This window comes from Lagenorhynchus albirostris, chromosome 1 (assembly GCF_949774975.1).
Source record: "Lagenorhynchus albirostris chromosome 1, mLagAlb1.1, whole genome shotgun sequence".
Lineage (NCBI taxonomy): Eukaryota > Metazoa > Chordata > Mammalia > Artiodactyla > Delphinidae > Lagenorhynchus > Lagenorhynchus albirostris.
The window spans coordinates 21,693,160-21,713,061 of record NC_083095.1 but is presented as its reverse complement, the minus strand read 5'-3'; the positions used below and the strand labels follow the sequence as shown (position 1 = coordinate 21,713,061).

At 38.4% G+C, this 19,902-nt stretch overlaps 1 protein-coding gene across 2 annotated transcripts in view; it reads right to left on the bottom strand.

Moving 5' to 3' along the window:
* SEL1L (SEL1L adaptor subunit of SYVN1 ubiquitin ligase) overlaps positions 1–19,902 on the bottom strand; it is a 56,657-nt gene that overhangs the window by 22,603 nt on the left and 14,152 nt on the right. For both annotated transcript variants that reach the window (XM_060125288.1, XM_060125349.1), the window contains 7 exons: positions 11,224–11,391; positions 9,513–9,618; positions 8,550–8,712; positions 5,732–5,785; positions 5,582–5,641; positions 3,242–3,323; positions 2,723–2,877 (listed from right to left, as the gene is read on the bottom strand). In XM_060125288.1, coding sequence (XP_059981271.1) covers positions 2,723–2,877; positions 3,242–3,323; positions 5,582–5,641; positions 5,732–5,785; positions 8,550–8,712; positions 9,513–9,618; positions 11,224–11,391 — 788 coding nt within the window. The remainder of the gene's footprint in view (positions 1–2,722; positions 2,878–3,241; positions 3,324–5,581; positions 5,642–5,731; positions 5,786–8,549; positions 8,713–9,512; positions 9,619–11,223; positions 11,392–19,902) is intronic.

Genomic DNA, 19,902 nt, shown 5'->3' with positions numbered 1-19,902 from the left:
TTGAACTCAAGAGTATTCTTTAAGAGGGAAAATTATCCTGGGAAACTTGGAGATGCAGTAAGAAATAAAGAACAAGAGAAATGTAAATTTGTGAGTAAATCTAAATTGGATGGACTATATAAAATAATAGTATCTTGTGGGGTTCAAAAACATATAGGATTAAAACATAGACAAACTCAAACCAAAATAGGGTAAGAAAGGAGAGAAAAAGGAACTTGGAAAAGCAAAATAAAAGTGAGATAGAAAATTGAAACTCAAATATATCACTAATTACTCTACTTAAAAGACTGAATGGATGAAGAAAAATGAACAAAACTAGTCATATGATGCTTGCAAGAGACATACCTTAAACATTAGAAGGTTGAAAGTACAAGATAGAAAAGATATTCTGGATAAATACTAACCAAAAAAAAGTAGTGTAGCTATGCCAGTTATCAGGCAAAATACAACTAAAGTAAAAAATATTTCTGGAGATAAAAGAGGTCATTTCATGATACAAAAGTTAGCTCAACAGAAAGATAACAATATTAAGTTACGCATCCACATGGCTTAAAATCTATAAATCAAAACTGATGAAACTAAAAGGAGAAAGAGACAAATCCACAATCAGAGTGGAAAATTTCAGCAATATTGTCTCAGCATTTGACAGAAAAAGCAGCCAAATTCAGTAGGGATTCAAAAGATTTGAACAGTAGGATTAAGAAACACGACAATTGACACATATCAAACACTACACCCAACGACTGTAGAAATTCACATTGTCTTTAGCCCACAGAATATTTGCCCAAACTGACCAAGATGGGGCATCAAGCAAGTTTCAAGAACTCTAACAACTGAAGTCATACAGAGCATATACTGACTACAGTAGATTAAGCCAGATATCAACCACAAAAAAGGTAAGCAGAAAATTCCCATGTACAGTTGTCCCTTGGCATCCATGGGGGACTGGTTCCAGGAACCCCACAGATACCAAAATCTGCAGATGCCAAGTCCCTTATATAAAACGGCATAGTATGTGCACGTAACCCATGTACAACCTCCCGTACACTTTAAATCATTTCTAGATTACTTATAATACTTAATGTAAATGCTATGTAAATAGTTGTCAATACAATGTAAATACTACGTAAATAGCTGCCAGTGTGTGACAAAGTTTGCTTTTTGGAACTTTCTGAAAAAAAAAATTGTTTTCAAATTTTTTGATCCACAGTTAGTTGAATCTTTGGATGCAGAACCTGCTGTTACAAAGGGCTGACTGTATGTGGAAACTAAGCAATTCATTTCTAAATTACACCCGGGTCAAAAGAAATCACGATGAAAATTAGAGCTAAATATAATGAAAATATGATAGTGGGAGAATGTATTATACTAGCTATCAAGTTCTATAAAGCTACGAAAATTTGAGACAGTATTTGCACAAGACATGTACAAGAAAATGCAGAGCATTATTTGTAACAGCCCAAATCTGGGAAGAATAAAATGGATAAATTGTGGTAGTTTCATACAATGAAATACTATATAGCAATGCAAATGAATGAATTACAGCTATGTGAAAACACATGGATTGATTTCACAAAAACATAATGCTGAGTAAAAGAAGTTGATACCAAAAAAATGCTGTATGATTTATTTTTACGTAAGACTCCTTCAAAAACAGGCCAAACCAATCTATGGTGTTAGACGCAAGCTCAGTGGTTACCTACAGGCAAGAGGAAAGAGTTAGGGAAGAAGAGTTCCAAAGAGGGGCTTCTAGGGTCCTAGTTACACCACACAAGAGGCTCCCTTGCTGATAATTCATTGAGCTGTACTTCAGTTTTGTGTACTTTTCTGTATTCATGTCATAACTCAGTAAGTAAAAAAAAAGAAAATGATATACTATACCACACACTTTTTTCTTTAACTTGAGATTTTCACTTAATACACTGAAATCAGCTTTCTACATTAAGTAGTATTCTACATAATTTTTAATGACCGCATAGAATTCCATTATATTGGAGTGTCATATTTGAGCCAATTCCCTATTGTTAAGCATTTAGAGTGTTTTGAATTTTAATTGGTGTCATATAAAAGAAAGATGTATAATCAGAAGAGACAACTTTATTTTAATTTCCATGAGCTAAGATACGGCTAAAGTTTTTTTCTTTTTTAAAAAAAAATTCCCTTCTATTAGTCTGAAAATTAACTGTTCTTAAAATGGACAGTGAAGTTCTCCTTTTTATTTTAATATCATCAAAACAACCAATGAAACAGCATATTATACATGATACTTTGATGTACTGAATATATCATACAGTTTACATTAAACAAGCCTACTTCTGTCCTTGACCTTGAGAAAATTATAGTCTAAGATAAGGAAAGGAAACAGGGATAGCTCTGAAGAGCATCTGAAATTCCAAATGTGCCAGAGACTTTTTGTTTGGGGGGGTGACAGTTTCCATCCTGGGTGACCCCCGGAAGAGCCTTCATCACCACCGCAACGCTGCTCCATTTAAGCAGCAGTTTCCAAATGGGGTGCACAGCGGAGTCTCCCCGGCCAGCTTTCACGGAACCATCAATATGCCTGGGCCACATCCCAGGTTGAGTCCAAAGGGAAGGTCGTGAGAGTGTGGTAATCATGTAGCTAATAATAGCTCCGTGAAAATGTTATAGATATAAGTGCTTGCCCCCAGAGGCTGTCACATACAAGGCAGTAAGATCTCGCGGGAGATGTTTAAACACATACCTGTGCTTGCACATCACCTTTTTCAGCTAAGAACTGGTAATACTGAATCAAATCTTCTTCAAGCATTCCACTGTTCATTCCTGGATTTTCCACCTCGTCAGGCAGCCGTATTCTCTGTACTACTGAGCCTCCCGTCAGTGAGATATCACTAGCAACTGAAATGTGGACAAAGTAATGATGGGGATGAAAGTCAGAGGGACTGTCCCACAGGGGGAAGTACAATTCCAGCTGCCAAATGCTGACAGACACTATGTTAAAGGAAATTGTTTCCACAGTGGTCTATAGAGTACAAAATAGTAATCTAAATTCAGGGTTTTTTTTCCCCACATAATATTAAGAAGTGGAACCCAAAGCAAATTTTTGAAAAGTACTTCTTAATCAACTAGTGTAAAGATGATTCTACTTGAGAGAAACAGTCACAGTATTTCAAGTAGTACAATGAAAATAGATGTATTTAAAATTAATTCTGTTTGGATTCTTTTTTGGTTTTGGTAAGGTGAAAGGCAAAAAGGTATATACCATGATTAGCAACAAGACGATAATGAGTCAGTGCAGATTCACAGCTCTGGAGGACCCCAATGCCAGCCCAGTATCGGTAACCCTGTAATACAACTTCAGGTGAGAAGAAGGCAGTTTCACATGCTTCAGTGGCATTCTTGTGGGAACAAATAAAGCTAACTATAGGCAGAATGTAATTTTGCTGTCCTTTGATCCAAGTACTTGGCTACATCATTTATCCTGAGTTTTACGTTGAGGTAACTTATTCAGCAACTTCAACAACCAGGCTAAGAACTAGGAAATAAATAATAAAGTTCCGAGAGCAATCAAAATAGATGCCATCAACTTTATGTAATGCAGTGTGCCCATTTACCTATAAGAGGAAATTGCTTGGGCTCTTAGAATAGATTTCAATTTTACTTCAGATACAATTTTAACAAAAACAGGTTAATCTTCCAAAGTAGCTCTTAAAGAAGGAACAAATTAGCAAAATAGGGAAGACAAGAGACTACTAGAACAGGCACAGTAATACCAGCAATAAATGACTTCAGAATAAGGGGGAAGATAGCTAATTATAAAGAGCATAAGACAGAGCTCTCTGGAGCCATTTAGCACAGACTCAAATAGCTTTACCAATTTTAACAATCCTTAGGGAATGACTGTATAATAACATGTATATTTTTTTTTAACTTTTTTAAAAAAATAAATTTATTTATTTTTGGCTGCACTGGGTCTTCGTTGCTGCGCACAGGCTCTCTCTAGTTGCGGAGGGCGGGGGCTATTCTTTGTTGCAGCGCGTGGGCTTCTCATTGCGGTGGCTTCTCTTGTTGCGCAGGACGGGTTCTAGGTGCATGGGCTTCAGTAGTTGTGGCTTGCGGGCTCTAGAGCGCAGGCTCAGTAGCTGTGGCGCAAGGGCTTAGTTGCTCCATGGCATGTGGGATCTTCCCGGACCAGGGCTCGAACCCGTTTCCCCTGCATTGGCAGGTGGATTCTTAACCACTGCACCACCAGGGAAGACCCATAACATGTATAATATTGATACTTAATGTTCTTGTTTTGTAGCCACCATTTAAGGAGACTGATAAGTAGTTTAAAAAGATTTGTGTCAAAAATATCTAATATTTCTTGAAAATTCATCTAAAAATAACTTTTCAATTACTGTTTGAGGAATAAACGTTCCTGGAGATTAAACAAACAAGTGAAAAAGACTTCAAAATTAGTAAGGAGTATTTCAGAAACCTAGAGCAACACCCTTGTTTTTCACTTACTGAAACTCCTTCAGCAGTTTCCCTCTGTAACAGGACTAAGCCCAAGCTCCCTGGTGTGACGTACAGCTGTTTACATGAATCCTGTCTACTTGTCCTGTTGACAGACTACCTGGCATTCTATTTTCCAACGTTTTAGTTGCTCCTTTCTTCAGAAGTATCTCCTTCCAATGCCAGTATGGGTGAGGTGCCTTTTAGGTGATTCCCTGACATTCTCATGCTGTATTGTAACGACCTCCTTACTCACGTCTCCCTTTCTACATTAAAAGTTTGTTGTGCGATGGCATTATATCTTACTGATCTTTGGAATTCTAATGACAAGTATTCAGTAAATATTTTTGGAATACACATAGGGAAAATTATCCAGGATCTACCCAATTGGCCAGAAAACTAGATTTTCCTTCTTTGTTAAGTGTCATAATCCCATCAATGACCAGGCCTATAGACCCCTCCAGATTTTGCACTGGTTTCTCTGCTTTCAGTCTCATTTCTGCTCAATCTATTCTTTACATTCCTGCAAGAACTTACATATTCATTTGGAACAGTAATACGGGTCAGAGGTCATGTGGACTCACACAAAGTCAATTTATAAAGTAGAAGGCAGATTAAACACCTCAGCAAAAAAAAAAATGTGGTGGAAAGATTCTATATTTTAACACTAAGCCGTTTAAGTGATCAACACTATCAGGTAATACATAAGAGATACTCTGTAATGAACTTTATAGGACACTGGTTATTTGTATACTTAGTCCTTCATCTATTTAAATGTAAAATCTGTCATAACCCAATCTAAAAAATGATTCTGACAAACAATTCCAACTTATAGAAAACTGAAAAAGAACCATTTATCAGATTTCTATTTTAAGGGAAATCAGCCAAACTAATCATTTTAAAGACAAACTGTGGACTCTACCAATTTTCATCCACACGTAGATTCAACTGCTGTATCCATTAACAAGAAGCTGAAGGACATTCAATTGAATATTGGGTCTTAATGAATATAAAAGTAAATTTCAATCATGAAATCTAGAAAAGTTGCGGCCACTTGTAAACCAACTATTCAATGTTATTAGCCTTCAATTTAAATCTTACTTACCAAAACCATGTGGGCTATTAGGTTGCCCCCAAGAGCTCCGAAAGTATAATAAACAAGGGCCTGTGAAAGAACAAAAGATGCTTAACTCAACATAGTTACATATTTACCCAATTCAAATTATAATATACAATAATGTTTTAATAATATTACCTTTGCCTGACTTGAATTAACACCAAGTCCAGAAGCATAGAGAAAGCCAAGAGCCTGAAACAAAATGATAAAAGGCAGACAGTTTTATGAACCATGAAAAGATGCAAGAATCTTTAAATGCTAAAAGATTTGAACAGTTGCAAATATGCACAGCTGTGGAATTAAAAAGCCTCAGAAATGCATTCAAGGTTTTACAAATTACACAATGAAATATAACTTTAAGCAACTAAAAAAGCTTAGCTTAAAGATTAAAGACAATTTAATAAAACATCAACTAGAAAACTGAAGCTGAACACATTTAAATATGACTTTTACTTGATTCTTGATGAACAGCTATTATGAAAACAAAATGTCTCCTATACCATTACATCAACATATTATCTATGTGAAGGGTGATACACAATGACAGTGGGTAAGAGATTACTAAATAAGCTATTGCAGGAATAAAAAGAGGCAGCAAGGGGCTAAGTTGAAGGGATCAAGGGAGAAAGGTCACTTTACAACACTAGAGCGTACACAGTTTTCTTAAAAAATCCCAACCAACCAAACAATGTATTGGTAAGGTTCTACCCTCTGCCCTCTGAGGATTATCCCTGATGACATGAAAGCATAAGCTAAAGTTGTAAACGCAGGTGCTATTCTCATCAAAAGCCACGAGCTCTTCTACATTTCCCAGCCTCCGTTGAAGTTAGGTAGGGCCACTGCCTGGGATGTGACCAGAGGGGATGCAAGCCATTTTCAGACCTGGCCCTTAAAAACATCCCAGAGAATCCTCCAGTCCTCCCTTCTCCCTTCATGATGGCTTGGAAGCCCCATGTTCCAGATGGTATATAGCTACATGACGGAAGCAGCCCCTGACCCTAAGTCACCATATGAAGAGTAACTCAGGCAGGAGAGCTGCATGGGACCTGGCATAAACAAGAAATAACTCCTTGCTGTGTGAAGCCACTGTGATGTGGTGCTTTGCTTCATCAGCTAGAATTAATTATGGTGGAGAGAGTGCTTTGCAGTGTATAAAGCACTGTGGCATTGTAAGGTTCTATTATTAGAGGGAAAAGATGCCTTAAAAGTAAAACCATTCCTCAGAACAGAATGTGTCTGAAGATAAAGAATATATGTGTGAATTTTACATAACCTGATTTATGTAAAAAGGGAAAAAAAGCTTTGAAAACAAAGGGGAGCAATTAAGATATAACCTGTTTATAAACCAAAACCAAGACTACATAAGAGTTGCATACTGATCAGGTTATCAGTCCTGTGGAAAACAATGGTCCAAATGCCTTTACTGTTTATAGTCTGAAAACAGACTTCCTCTGTGACTAGAAATTCTGTGTTATCTTTAAGCAAATCCCACACCATCGATAAATCTTTATTATTGAAGGCATTTTTTTTTTAAGTGGGCAAAACACCTTTGTAAGTAGGACACAAAACCCAGAAACCATAAAAGAAAAGATGAATAAATTCAACTAAAGTTGCTTATTTTACATGAAAAAACGTATAAACAAAATTAAAAGACAATGTAAAGAATATAGATAAACAGCCAGATGCAGAGGTACAAAGGGCAAGGTCCGTTAAGAGTCCTGAGCGCAGGAGCTTCTGTCCGCATGGAGTTGGAGTGTACCACCTCCTGCCACATGGATGTATTCACCAACCTGGAGGCTCTCCAAACCCCAGAGTTGAGGGATTTTTATGGAGGCTTCTTCACATAGGTATAATTGATTAGTAATTCAATCCCCAGCCACTTTCCCTTCCCTCTATTGAGGGCATTTTAAATAAATGTGGCCCCTAAATCCAGGCATCAATCCTACCATTACTAGTGGGGAGTCAAGCAGATATTATGTATCAACTGGCTCAAAGGGCAATATGGAATCAGAACATCTGCTACACAGTAGCCTAACTAAAAACATTTTACTTGAGTTCATCAGCCTTTAGCTGTGTCATTCAGTTTTAGGAAACACAGATGATGAAGAAACAAACTAAAGGACACCATGAGGAAACAAATAGACAAACTGAGGCAGAACATTCTGTAGAAAAACTGGCCCTATCTCTAACACAGAAAAAAAAAAGAAAGGTGCGGGCTACGCTAGAAGTAGCGACCAATACAAGTATAGTCCTGGACCAAATACTGATTTGGACAAAACAGATGTAAAGAAAATGTTTTCGCTCAACACCGTACGAATATGGTATGGGTGTTATATGATGGAAAAGTTTACTGGAATTGAAAGAGCTAAAGGCTATTGATTGAAAAGAGCAAGTTATGGAACAGTAGGCAATGACATTTTATTTTAATAAAGAATTTACACGAACAGAAAGGTCTAGAAGGGAGGGTATGCATGGACTAACATATTACCAGTGCCTATGTCTGGGAGGTACATATGTGATGTTTACTTTCTTAGCTTTTTTAGTTTGTATTTCTAGTTTCCTTATAAAGGACATGTACTGCTTCTGTAACAAAATATCTTTTTACAAAAATACCAAGATTAACAGGAGCTGGAGCACCTGACCTTAGGAAAAAAAAATACAACGGTGAGTAATTTCAGATAAAAAACAATTACCTTCGTTTAATTCTCTGAAGATTTAAGTTGGAAAACTACAAATATAATTTTGGCAAGATGCAATTGCAAAAACGCCTTAAGTGACTATAAATGTTCTCAAACTAAGGAAAAAGACTGTCCAAGAAGACTGGGAAAATGATCTGCCACAAAATTAATATTTACAGTTTTACTTGTTAAAGGAAGTCAGGGCAAAGAAGAGTACCACGCTGTTAAAATAAACCAGTGCTGTATGCGGAGAGATCCTCCACGGAAAGTATACTTACAGTTTGTCCCTTGGGAGAACCTTCCTCAGTCAGTTTCTCAAACATCTCTTTAGCTGCCTGGATATTCTGTGTCAGGTAATCACCAAACAAAAGAGCGTAGGACACTCTCTCCAGGGCCTTGGTATGGTTCATGCTTGCTGCCTTTTGAAGATACCGATATGCTCTTTAAACAGAAGTAATGAAAAAACAAATTAGCAATATTTTGGAGCTGCCATTTTTTTCAAGATCTCCTAAAATGCAGCTTAATTTCCTTATTCTATAGAATCCCTCTGATATTTTATTTTTACTAAAGTAGCGTTATTTACAAAACTTACTTTTTGTTTTTACATAAGGTACCAGTTCTGTTATTGCAATATCTTGGAATTCTAATTACACTAATAGTAATCCTAAAAAATTCGATTAAAAAAGTTAACTAGATTTGCAATGTGAGAACTATAATATGGTGTCCGATAAATAATCTAATGAATGATATAATCACCATAACTGTCTTCTTTGCACAGACTATAACAAAAATCAGCTGAAATTAAAGGGACATAAAATGTTACAGGACAATCACTTGTTTTATGTTCTTTCATTCCTAAATTCTAGACTTTGCAAGAAAATTACAAAGCAAAACCAAAAAATCAGAAAACACCTGACAGCAATTCCTTGTTTGTTTTATGTCACTTTGAATTCTGGATACTGTATGTATTCCTGGCTCTGAGAAATTACTATAACTTAATCAAATATTGCCATTTGCTCACTGTTCATTCTTGTGACTGGTTTTAGGACCTTTTTACCCCAACAAGCTAAAATCTGATAAAAGTAATGCCCCTAATATTCATATATCATATTGAGTTTTCTTGTAATGCAACTTAAGAAATCCTTTGTCTCTGGCAGTACATTAAATTTAAAAAGTACTTATCCATTTATCTCAGTAATGGCCTATCTCAGGGTAAGAATGGAGTTGGCTGTGCTACCTACTCTCTTTTTTGGCTTTTCTTATTGCTTCCATTGAGGATTTTCATCCCAGTCTGGTACATCATTTCCGCTTCCTGCATTTGCCGTCTTTTGGCAGCCTCTTCTTCAGCTAAAAATAAAATTTACATTTTGAATTTACATGGATAATTCTGCACCAATTATTTATCAAACATCAGTATGTATTCTTTCTTTTGGGTAGTCATGCAAACATAATCCATGATCTTTCACCATTTTCAAGTCTGACTCTAAAGACACATGGTTTTCAGTATGGCCTTTATCTGACAAAAGATAAGGCAGGAAAATCATTGAAATCACTTTCTTTCAGAGAAAGCAATATCAACCTGCTTTTGGAGGGTACTTTTCTGCTAGTAATTCTAACTTTTTATATAATTCAACTAAAATTTCAGTAGGAGCTTATGATTATATATGCCAAGGTCAGCTAAAATCAGGACAGTAAAAAACAGAAAAATACTGTTGCAGTCAAAGAACACTTCAGTCTCACCTGAAATGCTGTATATTTTACAAGGAGAAAGTATTTGATTAATTACATAACAAAAATTAGTAAAAAAATTGATTTTTATTAACTACAGATCCTGATTAATTAGTGTTCAAGTTCTCTACTTTTTTTCCTATGCACTAATACAACCCTGAAAATCACAGAATTATTGCAGATTTCTCAAAAATTATTTTGTTACTGTAATATAGCATTTAACAGAAATATAGAACTCACCCAGAGACATCTGAGTATTTCATGAGGACTAATATTTACAGGAACAGAAGTGAGCTGTTCTTGCAATATAAAAACAAAATCTGATGTGTTAAACTGGAGTACGTAATCATACTGGCCTACATCCAAAGACGGACTGTAAGACATATTCTAGGAAAGCCTAAACAGTCTATCAGAGCCATTATTCTGAAAATGTCATTTGGTATCAAATGAGGTACATTCAAGGTTTTCCGTTGTTTTTTATTAGTTAGAAAGTTTTTCCCAAAAACACAGCTTGCTTGAATTTAGAAGTCAGTCCCTTCGTACTGACATGAACACTTAGGACAGTTAAATATACTATATTTGTCAAATGTTACCTTAGCACAGTGCATTTCGCTCAAGTATTTAGGAAAGGTATGATCTATCTTTCTTTTTTTTCTTTTTTTTTTTTTTTGTGGTACACGGGCCTCTCACTGTTGTGGCCTCTCCTGTTGCGGAGCACAGGCTCCAGACATGCAGGCTCAGCGGCCATGGCTCATGGGCCCAGCCGCTCTGCAGCATGTGGGATCCTCCCGGACTGGGGCATGAACCCATGTCCCTTGCATCGGCAGGCGGACTCTCAACCACTGTGCCACCAGGGAAGCCCTATCTTTCTTTTAACCACTATTAATTAGCCTTCACCATAATGTTCTATTTCCTTTATTGCCAAAAAATGTTTCACATTAATTAATTTAGCAGCCTGCCTGAGAGATTCAGAACAACCCGTGCACAACAATGGAAAACCACCTCTAAATAAGGCACAAGTGTGATAAGCCGCTTGAGTGACGGCCTGGAAGTAAGTACACTGCACGCTTCCTGCGCTGACGTCCAGGCTTTAAGGCAACAACCTCGTCATCGACGTTGACCATTTCTCACAAAGGTGGAAAATGGACGGCTACGAAAAGGCCTTTAAACTGTTGCCTGAGACACAAAACAATGTGGATGTGCCGCCTACTGAGCAATACTTACTTTCACAAAAGCCCCACTTTTCATCTGCCTTGTAGTCATAGGTTGTAGCACACCACAGTCTGCCATCTTCCCTCCCATCTGAGGTACATTCATCATATTCCTTATCCAGGAACAGAAAAGGGAAGTGACAGGGCTCCCCGTGTGCTGTGCCTTCAATGGCGGTCAAAGCTGGAAAGAAAAAAAAAAAATCTAAACATGAACAGCACATCTGGTATTCATGGATTTAACACTGTCAATTTCAACTATGAGAATCCAAAGACACAGATACATGATTTGTAATGGGGAACATAAAAGACCCGGCACTGATTTTGTTCAGGGACGACGTGAAGGTGAATCAACTTATTGAGCATGGCTAGCTGACTACCCAGCTCTATATCTAGGTTAGAATTTTGGAAGGTCTTGAGATAATAACCTTAGAATATCAAAAGTCTACTGAAAACAGCTGCCCAACCAGTGAGCAAAAAATAAGGCAAATGCAACTGAATCAATTCCACTGCTCAGCACAACTCTCCTTTTTTTCCTATCTGAATGCTGTAAGTCAATTTCTTCAATAATATAAAGTTACACAGGGAAAATGTTCCCCCAGGCAAAGTTAATCACTCACATACTCCTCTGTGATCCCCCAGTATTTTATTAGAGTACTGATCACACTCACTGAGCTTCTTTCTTTACAATACTCTAGCTCCCACTAGACTTTGAGCTTGTTAAGGGTAAAAACCATATCTCTGGGCTTCCCTGGTGGCGCAGTGGTTGAGAGTCCACCTGCCGATGCAGGGGACATGGGCTCGTGCCCCGGTCCGGGAAGATCCCACATGCCGTGGAGCAGCTAGGCCCATGAGCCATGGCCACTGAGCCTGCACGTCTGGAGCCTGTGCTCCGCAACGGAAGAGGCCATAACAGTGAGAGGCCCACGTACCGCAAAAAAAAAAAAAAAAAAACAAAAAAAACCATATCTCTAATTTGTTCTGTAAGTTCTTTCCAAGTATCTCCTAGGTGCTGGGAATTATGCCAGGTGCTGGAAATGACGTGGAGCAGAGGTCTCTGCTACATGGAACTTACTGCCTAGCAAGGAAGAGAGACATTAAACACAAGTATGATTGATGTTATGGAAAGGAAAGCTCCCCGTCAGGAACTGCAGTTTACACTGAACCTCATGGATGTCTAGGAAGAGGTGGTGGATGAAATGCTTTGGGGTGGGGTAGGGGGACAAGCATTGTAGACAAAGGGAAAAGTACGCGTTAAGAATCAAATGAAAGACAGCATGGCATACTAGAGAAAATAAAGTTCATTATCTCACAACATGTAGTGTGAGTGTCAAAGTGGACAAGAGAAGAAGCTAAAGAAGCACAAAGAAGCCAGACTAGGGAGGTCCTGACAAGTCTTACTAACTCAATTTGGATTTTATCCTGAGAACAATGGAAACTCAAGAGTTTAAAGTAGGAATGACATGCGCATACTTATACTTTACTTAGAGAGGGGACAATGGAATGCCAGGCTGGATGCAAGGTGACTGGTTTAAAGGTTGTGATAGTGGTCTAATCGAGAGGTAATGGTAGCCTGAAGAGGACAATGAAATGAAAAAAGTGGATGTACTCAAGTGATGCTAAGGAAGTAGATATGGTACTACTTACTGACTAGATGTGCAGATGAGAGGAGAGAGGAATCAAGGAAGGCTCCCAGGTATTAGGCTTCAGGAAGTGAGTAGGTGGTTGTCCTTACTAAGATAGAGAACACTAAAGGAGGAGTAGGTTACTGGGTAGGGATGAAATGGATCAGGAGAGAGACAAGTTAAGCTTTGCTCCTGCTACGTTCAAGGTAGCTAACAAAAAATAAAACAAGTGAAATGTCTTAGACATCTTTTCAGCTGTAGCCAAAAAGAAAGTTCTCCAGTTTACAGATATATTTGAAGGCAAGAGTATGCATAAGAATGCCAATTAAGAGGTATATGAGAATACCAAAGGGCCAGGCCTGAGCCTAGGCTCCAACCATACGGTAAGTATGAGTACATATATGCCAACGTTCATTTTGCTTTTACATGGAGAATTTAATTAGGCAGCAGAGCTTAGTAAGTAACAGTATAGGTTCTGGAGTCAGAACACCTGACTCAAACCCTACTGATTATTAGCTGTGAACTTTGAGTAAGTTATTTAATCTCTCTCCTTACCCATAAAATTATTTAGAGATAACCTCCTTATCTACAAATAGGGATAACAGTCCTTGCTGCATAGAGTTACTCACAAAGATGAACTGAAATAATACGTGTAAGGGGCTCATCATGGTGCCTGCCACGTAAGGCGGTAAGAGTCTAGGAGATGGCAATTGCTATTTTATTCCTGGCACTTCTGCTCTGAAAGGCTAGAAAATGTATGCTCTTTCTTTCCTGTGTAAAGAAGAATACATTCTAAGACTAATTTGAAAATTATTTTCAGTAAGTTATGAAAGGCAAACAAATTCAAAATGGTTTACCACCAGATAAATGTCATTCATCATCCTGGTAATCACTGACCAGAGGCAAATAACTTTTTCACCTTTGATTTGTCCACTTTTTAAGAAATGATCTTTAATGCAACATATAAGCAAAGCATCCTTTATCAACAACCTCAGAGGCATCACTTTGACTACAGAATCTGAAAAAGGCGCTCCCATGCACTGCTACTAGATTCAAATTTGCTTTGGAAAGATAATATCTGTACAACTGCAGTTTGTAAACTTGAATTTCAACTTAAATAACATACAGTGGTTTAAAGTATATTTGATTTTTCCCTATGATAACAGAAATTTCTGTTTTTAAAAGCAAATAAGAATTGTCATAAGAATTCTAATTTGCCATAACTTATATTTTCTAAGTGGTTCAAATACAGGAAAGCATTCGTTTTCATGTGATGGAACAATACAGCAGAAAAGAAACTGGAGAGAACCCAAAGGTTTTTAGCAACAAAAGGTTTTAACCTACTACGGAGTCAGCACTAGTTTTAACCTACTACTGAGTCAGCACTAACTTAAGCAGGAAGAACTCCTAGGGTACACCTGCTTTATCAATTTAGTAAAACCGAAATATCTTGGTCAAAATAATGTGTTTATTATTAAGTTAGTGGAAAGAAAATTTGTATCTCTCAGCTATCTTCTCCAAGCAAAATCACCACAGGGAAACTGCTGTTACCTTTTAAACTTATTTTAAAGTCTTCCAAAAGGTACTGACTAGGACTTGCTGGTTTCAAGTCAATAATCTCAAGTTGATATTCCTCACAATAGCGTTGATTTCAGTTAATTTTCCTCCATGGAGAAATTCTCTAAGAATTTTGAAGCTATTATTTTAAAAACAGCCATGAAAACAGTACCAGTTTTAAAAACAATGGTAATCACTGCTCTGGCATAATGAGGCTGACTGAATATGCAGTTTGAGTTAATGATAGCCAGTAATCAAATGTGACACTTAAAATGAAAGGGAAAAAAATGTGTTAAGTCAACTCTGCACCTTCATGTAAAAATGACATAGTATCACAATCTATTTAGACCTTGAGAGTAAGATATTTAACTTAACGGTATTTGAGAACTTATAATAATGAACAGACTGCTGCTCTATATTTAAACTAGTAGAAATTTGCTCTTGCAAAGTCAATTAGAATCATTTAGGAAAGCTAGAAAGGTTTTTAACAACCCCCCACCCCGCTGCTCCCGCCCCAAACCCTACCTGAACCTGTAATCCTTCAGCGCTGGCCAGAATATAGGTAAATGGGAACTTCCATACTGTTGGCAGGAGTGTAGAGGGGCATTCAGTAATATCTGTTAGAATTGAAAAGCTCCATACACCTTTCAATCCCATTTTTTCACTTCTGGGATGTTTACTTAATAGAAGTGCTCCCACGAAGATAAAAAGAGGTATGTCCAAGAGAGCATTTGTGCATCATCATAATTTTAAAAACATAAAGCCAAAAAGAACTCAAAGGTTATGATAAGTAGGTTGGTTAAATCAACTACAGTGCAGGAGTTACAGAGAAACCTGGGCATCAACACAGATGGAATCAAAGGTCACTAGAGAATGGTGTAGACAGAGCAGAAGATAAAGGCTGAGTCTTGGGGGCAACCTTACGTTTCAACATCAGGCAGGTTCCGAGGAACCACAGCCAAGTGAAGAAAGCATCTTCAGAGAAAGGAAAAAAATACATGAGGGGTCGGTAAGGTAAGGACCAAGAACTGACCAGGTATTCAGCAATTAGAATGCGCCTGGAGGAGAGTGGCTTTAGTGGTCTGGAGGGGACCAGGGCCTCGTCACACTCCGATTAGAGAATGGAAAGAGAGGAAGCAAAATCAGTGAATAGACACAACTCTTCCAAAGAATAATGCTATGAGGGGGAGTAGAGGAGTAAGGTGGTTGTCGGAGGGGCACTGGGGGCCAAGTCTTGGTTTTTCTAATATTCAGATATTATAGCATGTTTGAACGTTGGTGGAAAGAATTCAAGAGTGTGGGCAAAGACTGTCGTTTGCCATTCAGTAAACAAAGAATGCTGTCTGCCATAGAGCCACCAGCCACTGCAGCTGCATCCCCAACAGTGCACCCTGAGGGGAATTCAGGATGGAGAAAAACAGGATACTGGCTCTATATAGTTAAGATGCATATCTAAGGAATAATTTCAATGAGCCCAGACTCTTGCATCTTCCCAAACATAGAAAAGCACTAAAATCATTAACTTGAGATGTCTGATTTTTGTGATTAGCAGTAATATTTTGATGTCTGACTACATGCATTTTTTTCTTCCCAGCAAAAACTATATATCCTGGCTCCTCCCTTACCTCTTAGGAGCAGGTCCTCAGAGCTATCTGAGAGGCTGTCTCCCACCATACAGTCCTCAGTAAGGTCCCCGAATAAAATATAATTTGCAACTTTTAGGTTGTATGTTTTTCTTCAGTTGCCAAGAGAAAACAATGTAAATGTGGCTAGAATGTTGCTATTGGTACTGAATTAAATGTCTTGGAATACAAATACTCATCTTTTCCTCATTTTTAATTGTAAGATCAAAACAAAACAAAAACATCAACCTCTTGATCCATACAGATAAAGTCAAGGGATTTAGCTCTCAAATTCCTCATTTTAAGAGCATTTACACTCTGTTAAAGACTGATAGCATATCTATAAGTTTAGATGGGTATTCTGTTAATAAGACGACTATTTAATCATGCTGCTTGTTTGAAGCAATTTTGTACTTCCAAATATACAGCAGTAAGTAGCATTTTACTCAAATATATTTAGAGTCAAAAATATACTTATAGTCAGGCTTCCCTGGTGGCGCAGTGGTTGAGAGTCCGCCTGCCAATGCAGGGGACACGGGTTCGTGCCCCGGTCCGGGAAGATCCCACATGCCATGGAGCGGCTAGGCCTGTGAGCCATGGCCGCTGAGCCTGCGCGTCTGGAGCCTGTGCTCCGCAACAGGAGAGGCCACAACAGTGAGAGGCCCACGTACCACAAAAAAAAAAAAAAAAAAAAAAAAAAAATATATATATATATATATACACACTTATAGTCAAAAATTATATTTATAGTCAAATGTATTTATAGTCAAAAATTGAAACACATTTAACGTTAAAAAGGTACCAACCTCAAGATAACTGTCATATAGTGTTCAGCAATTTTAGTAAACACAAAGATAAAAACTCAATCAACCAACCAATTAACATCAAACTTCCTAAAACACTACAGACGGAACACAAATAACAGATGATTTGAAGCAAACCACACTTGAGATAAAGCAAATGGTATAGGCCAAATAAAGAGGTATTTACCGTTGACTGAGAAATATGGTATAGTAATCTTCTAGAGAAAATAACAATTTTATGTTATTTGCTACAAGAAGACTGTTTTCACCCAAGGTTGAGAATTGCTAACTAGAGTTGAGAAATTACATTAATGAAGGACAGACAGACATGCAGACTATACTAAGGAAGGCACTGCTTTAAGGATTAAGATGTATTTTTCAGAAAACTAATGAAATGTAGTCACCTAGAGAATGAACAAAAACATTAAGATCAGAGTTCATATAAGCTCAGTTCTCTCTGTGAAAATAATCATTCAAAAGAAGAAAGCACTGGCCCATGTGCCCAGAAGAAAGTGACAAAAGCTTCATGACACTTAGGTGACAGGCAGTCAGAAACCAGAGTGAAACTTGCTCAGGAAAACTGCTGCTTAAGAACAGTGAGTTTGGGGACTTTCTGGTGGTCCAGTGAGTAAGACTCCACACTCCCAATGCAGGGGGCCAGGGTTCGATGCCTAATCCCACATGCATGCCGCAACTAAAGATCCTGTGTGCTACAACTAAGACCCGATGCAGCCAAAATAAATAAATAAATATTAAAACAAAAGAAAACAGTGAGTTTCACTAAATAATGGCTGTAAAGGCATTTTGAGTTCAAAAGCCCTGGTGGGGTGCTTTTCCACAAGGATGGTCTCCCAAAGGCGTTTCTTTCCACAAATAATTTCTTGTACAACCAAACAAAAGAAACAATGATAAAAGAAAGCTCTACATTATAGACCTGTTGTAGGTTATGGCCTATGTTTCCTTAACCATTTATCTTCTGTTTAGTCAGAGTACTAAGGTTTGTTTATTCCTTTCCACCCCCCCTTGCATGTGACAATGAAGCAAAAATGCTATCCTATTACTCAACCAACTTTGTTACTTCAGAACACAATTTTAAGCATGTTTAATTAAGTTTAAGCTCAGTGCCATTCAAAACAGACCAAGATGCTGATTTTTTTTTTTTAAGACTATTAGGGTAGTGTGTTTATTGTAGAAAAGACAATCCAAGCAATGGGAAAGTATACAAAATTAAAGAAAAATCACTGTCATCTTTAGTTACCACTGAAAATTATCTTTCTCCAAAGGTAATGACTGTTCCTAGAAAAGAGGTTCATTTTTCTTTTCAAGTGCAAATGTGGGGAAACAAATGGCCTTCTTTCCCATAAGGGACCTGTGATGGTTAACTCTGTGTATAAACTTAGCTGGGCCACAGCATCCAGATGTTTGGTCAAACACAACGCTGGGTTTCTGTGATGGTGTTTTTTGGATGAGATTAACATTTAAATCATGGACTTTGAGTAAAGCACATTACCCTCCACAATGTGGGTGAGCCTCAATCAATCAGTTAAAGGCCTAACAGAACAAGAGCAAGAAGGAATTCTGCCAGCAGAGGGCCTTCAGTTCTATTGATATTTCTCTGCAGCACCCTGAGCAATAGAGGATCAATGGGGCGAGAGCTGGTTCCTTATACGGGGTGAGGGTAGGGGTGTGTCCAGGGGCTGGGCCGGAGCGGTGGCTTAGGTGGTCTGCCCACCCCTTTATGGTGACGTGTGCAGGAGGCATGAGCAGTGCCCTGCTTTTGCTCCCGACCCCCTGCTTTTGCTCCAGGCTCTTCAAAAGTGGCTCTTCAAAAGTGGCAGTTGGCTTTTTTGGTCTCTGTTATCTTTTGTCCATAATTTTGCCCCGCTGTCACACGCACGCAGTTATTTTTAGTCCCATACAGTTTCTATATATTTGTTGCTCGAGGAGAGATGTGTCCAGGGGCAAGCACTGCAGCACTGCAGCAAAGGGTCCCGGGTCCCAGGCTTCTCTCAATACTAAGTGAATTATTTACAATGTGACATTTTCACTTATCACTGACATTCCTTCAGGTGGAGCCAGTGTAGACTGGCTAACAATTCATAACCCCTTCCTCACCCCTGGGGGGCTGGGGATGGTCAAGTGATAGTTTTGGCAGTTCTACTAGTGACTTCCGAGGGAGGCTGCCGCTCCTCTGATGCGGGCACCACTTCTTCCTGCGGACCTAGGACCTGGAGGTACAGCTACCAACAGGTGTGACCGGCTGGGACAAACATGACGATGAAGTCAATTTACTAAGGAGACTGAAGAGGAGAGAGAGAAGGAGCTGGAACCCTTGATGGCACAAGCCCTGAACCACCTTATCTATGGAGTTCTGGTTATGTGAGCCAAATAAACCTCTGCTCCTGCCACTGGTTGATGGATTTTCTGTTATTTGCCAACAAAACATGTTCCTTTTAAAATGACTATTGAGTATTCTGTAACAGGGGAATACCACAGTGTAATCATTCCCCTCTTGGTGGCCTTTCATTCATTCCTTTTCAACAAATGTTTACTGAGGTGATATGCAGAAAACAGTTAACACAACAGACATGACTGCTATCCTTTGAAAGGTTGGCCCTTGGCTGGCATCTGGGAACTTAGACTCTGGGAGGGTTCCTGCCACCCTAACCCTAGTGACTCACTGTACCTAAACTGCTTGTACAAACCATGTGGTTTATGCTCAACATCTGCTTTCCTTCTGGGAGTCTGCAATTTTGGTAGATTCCAGGCGGACAGTGATTATATGACTAGTCTCCACTAAAAACTCCAGGCACTGGGTCACTAATGAGCTTCCCTGGAAGACATTTCACATGTGTTGTCACTTGTGCTAGGGGAATTAAGTGCATCCTCTGTGACTCCACTGGGAGAGTACCCTTGGGAAACTTGTACCTTGTTTCCTTTGGACCTCATCCCATGCTGATTTTGCTTTGTATCCTTTCACTACAATAAATCATAGCTGTGAGTACAACTATATCCTGAGTCCTCCCAGCAAATCATTGAACCCAGGGGTGGTCTAGGGGGTCTCCCAATATCAACTGGCATCAGAAGT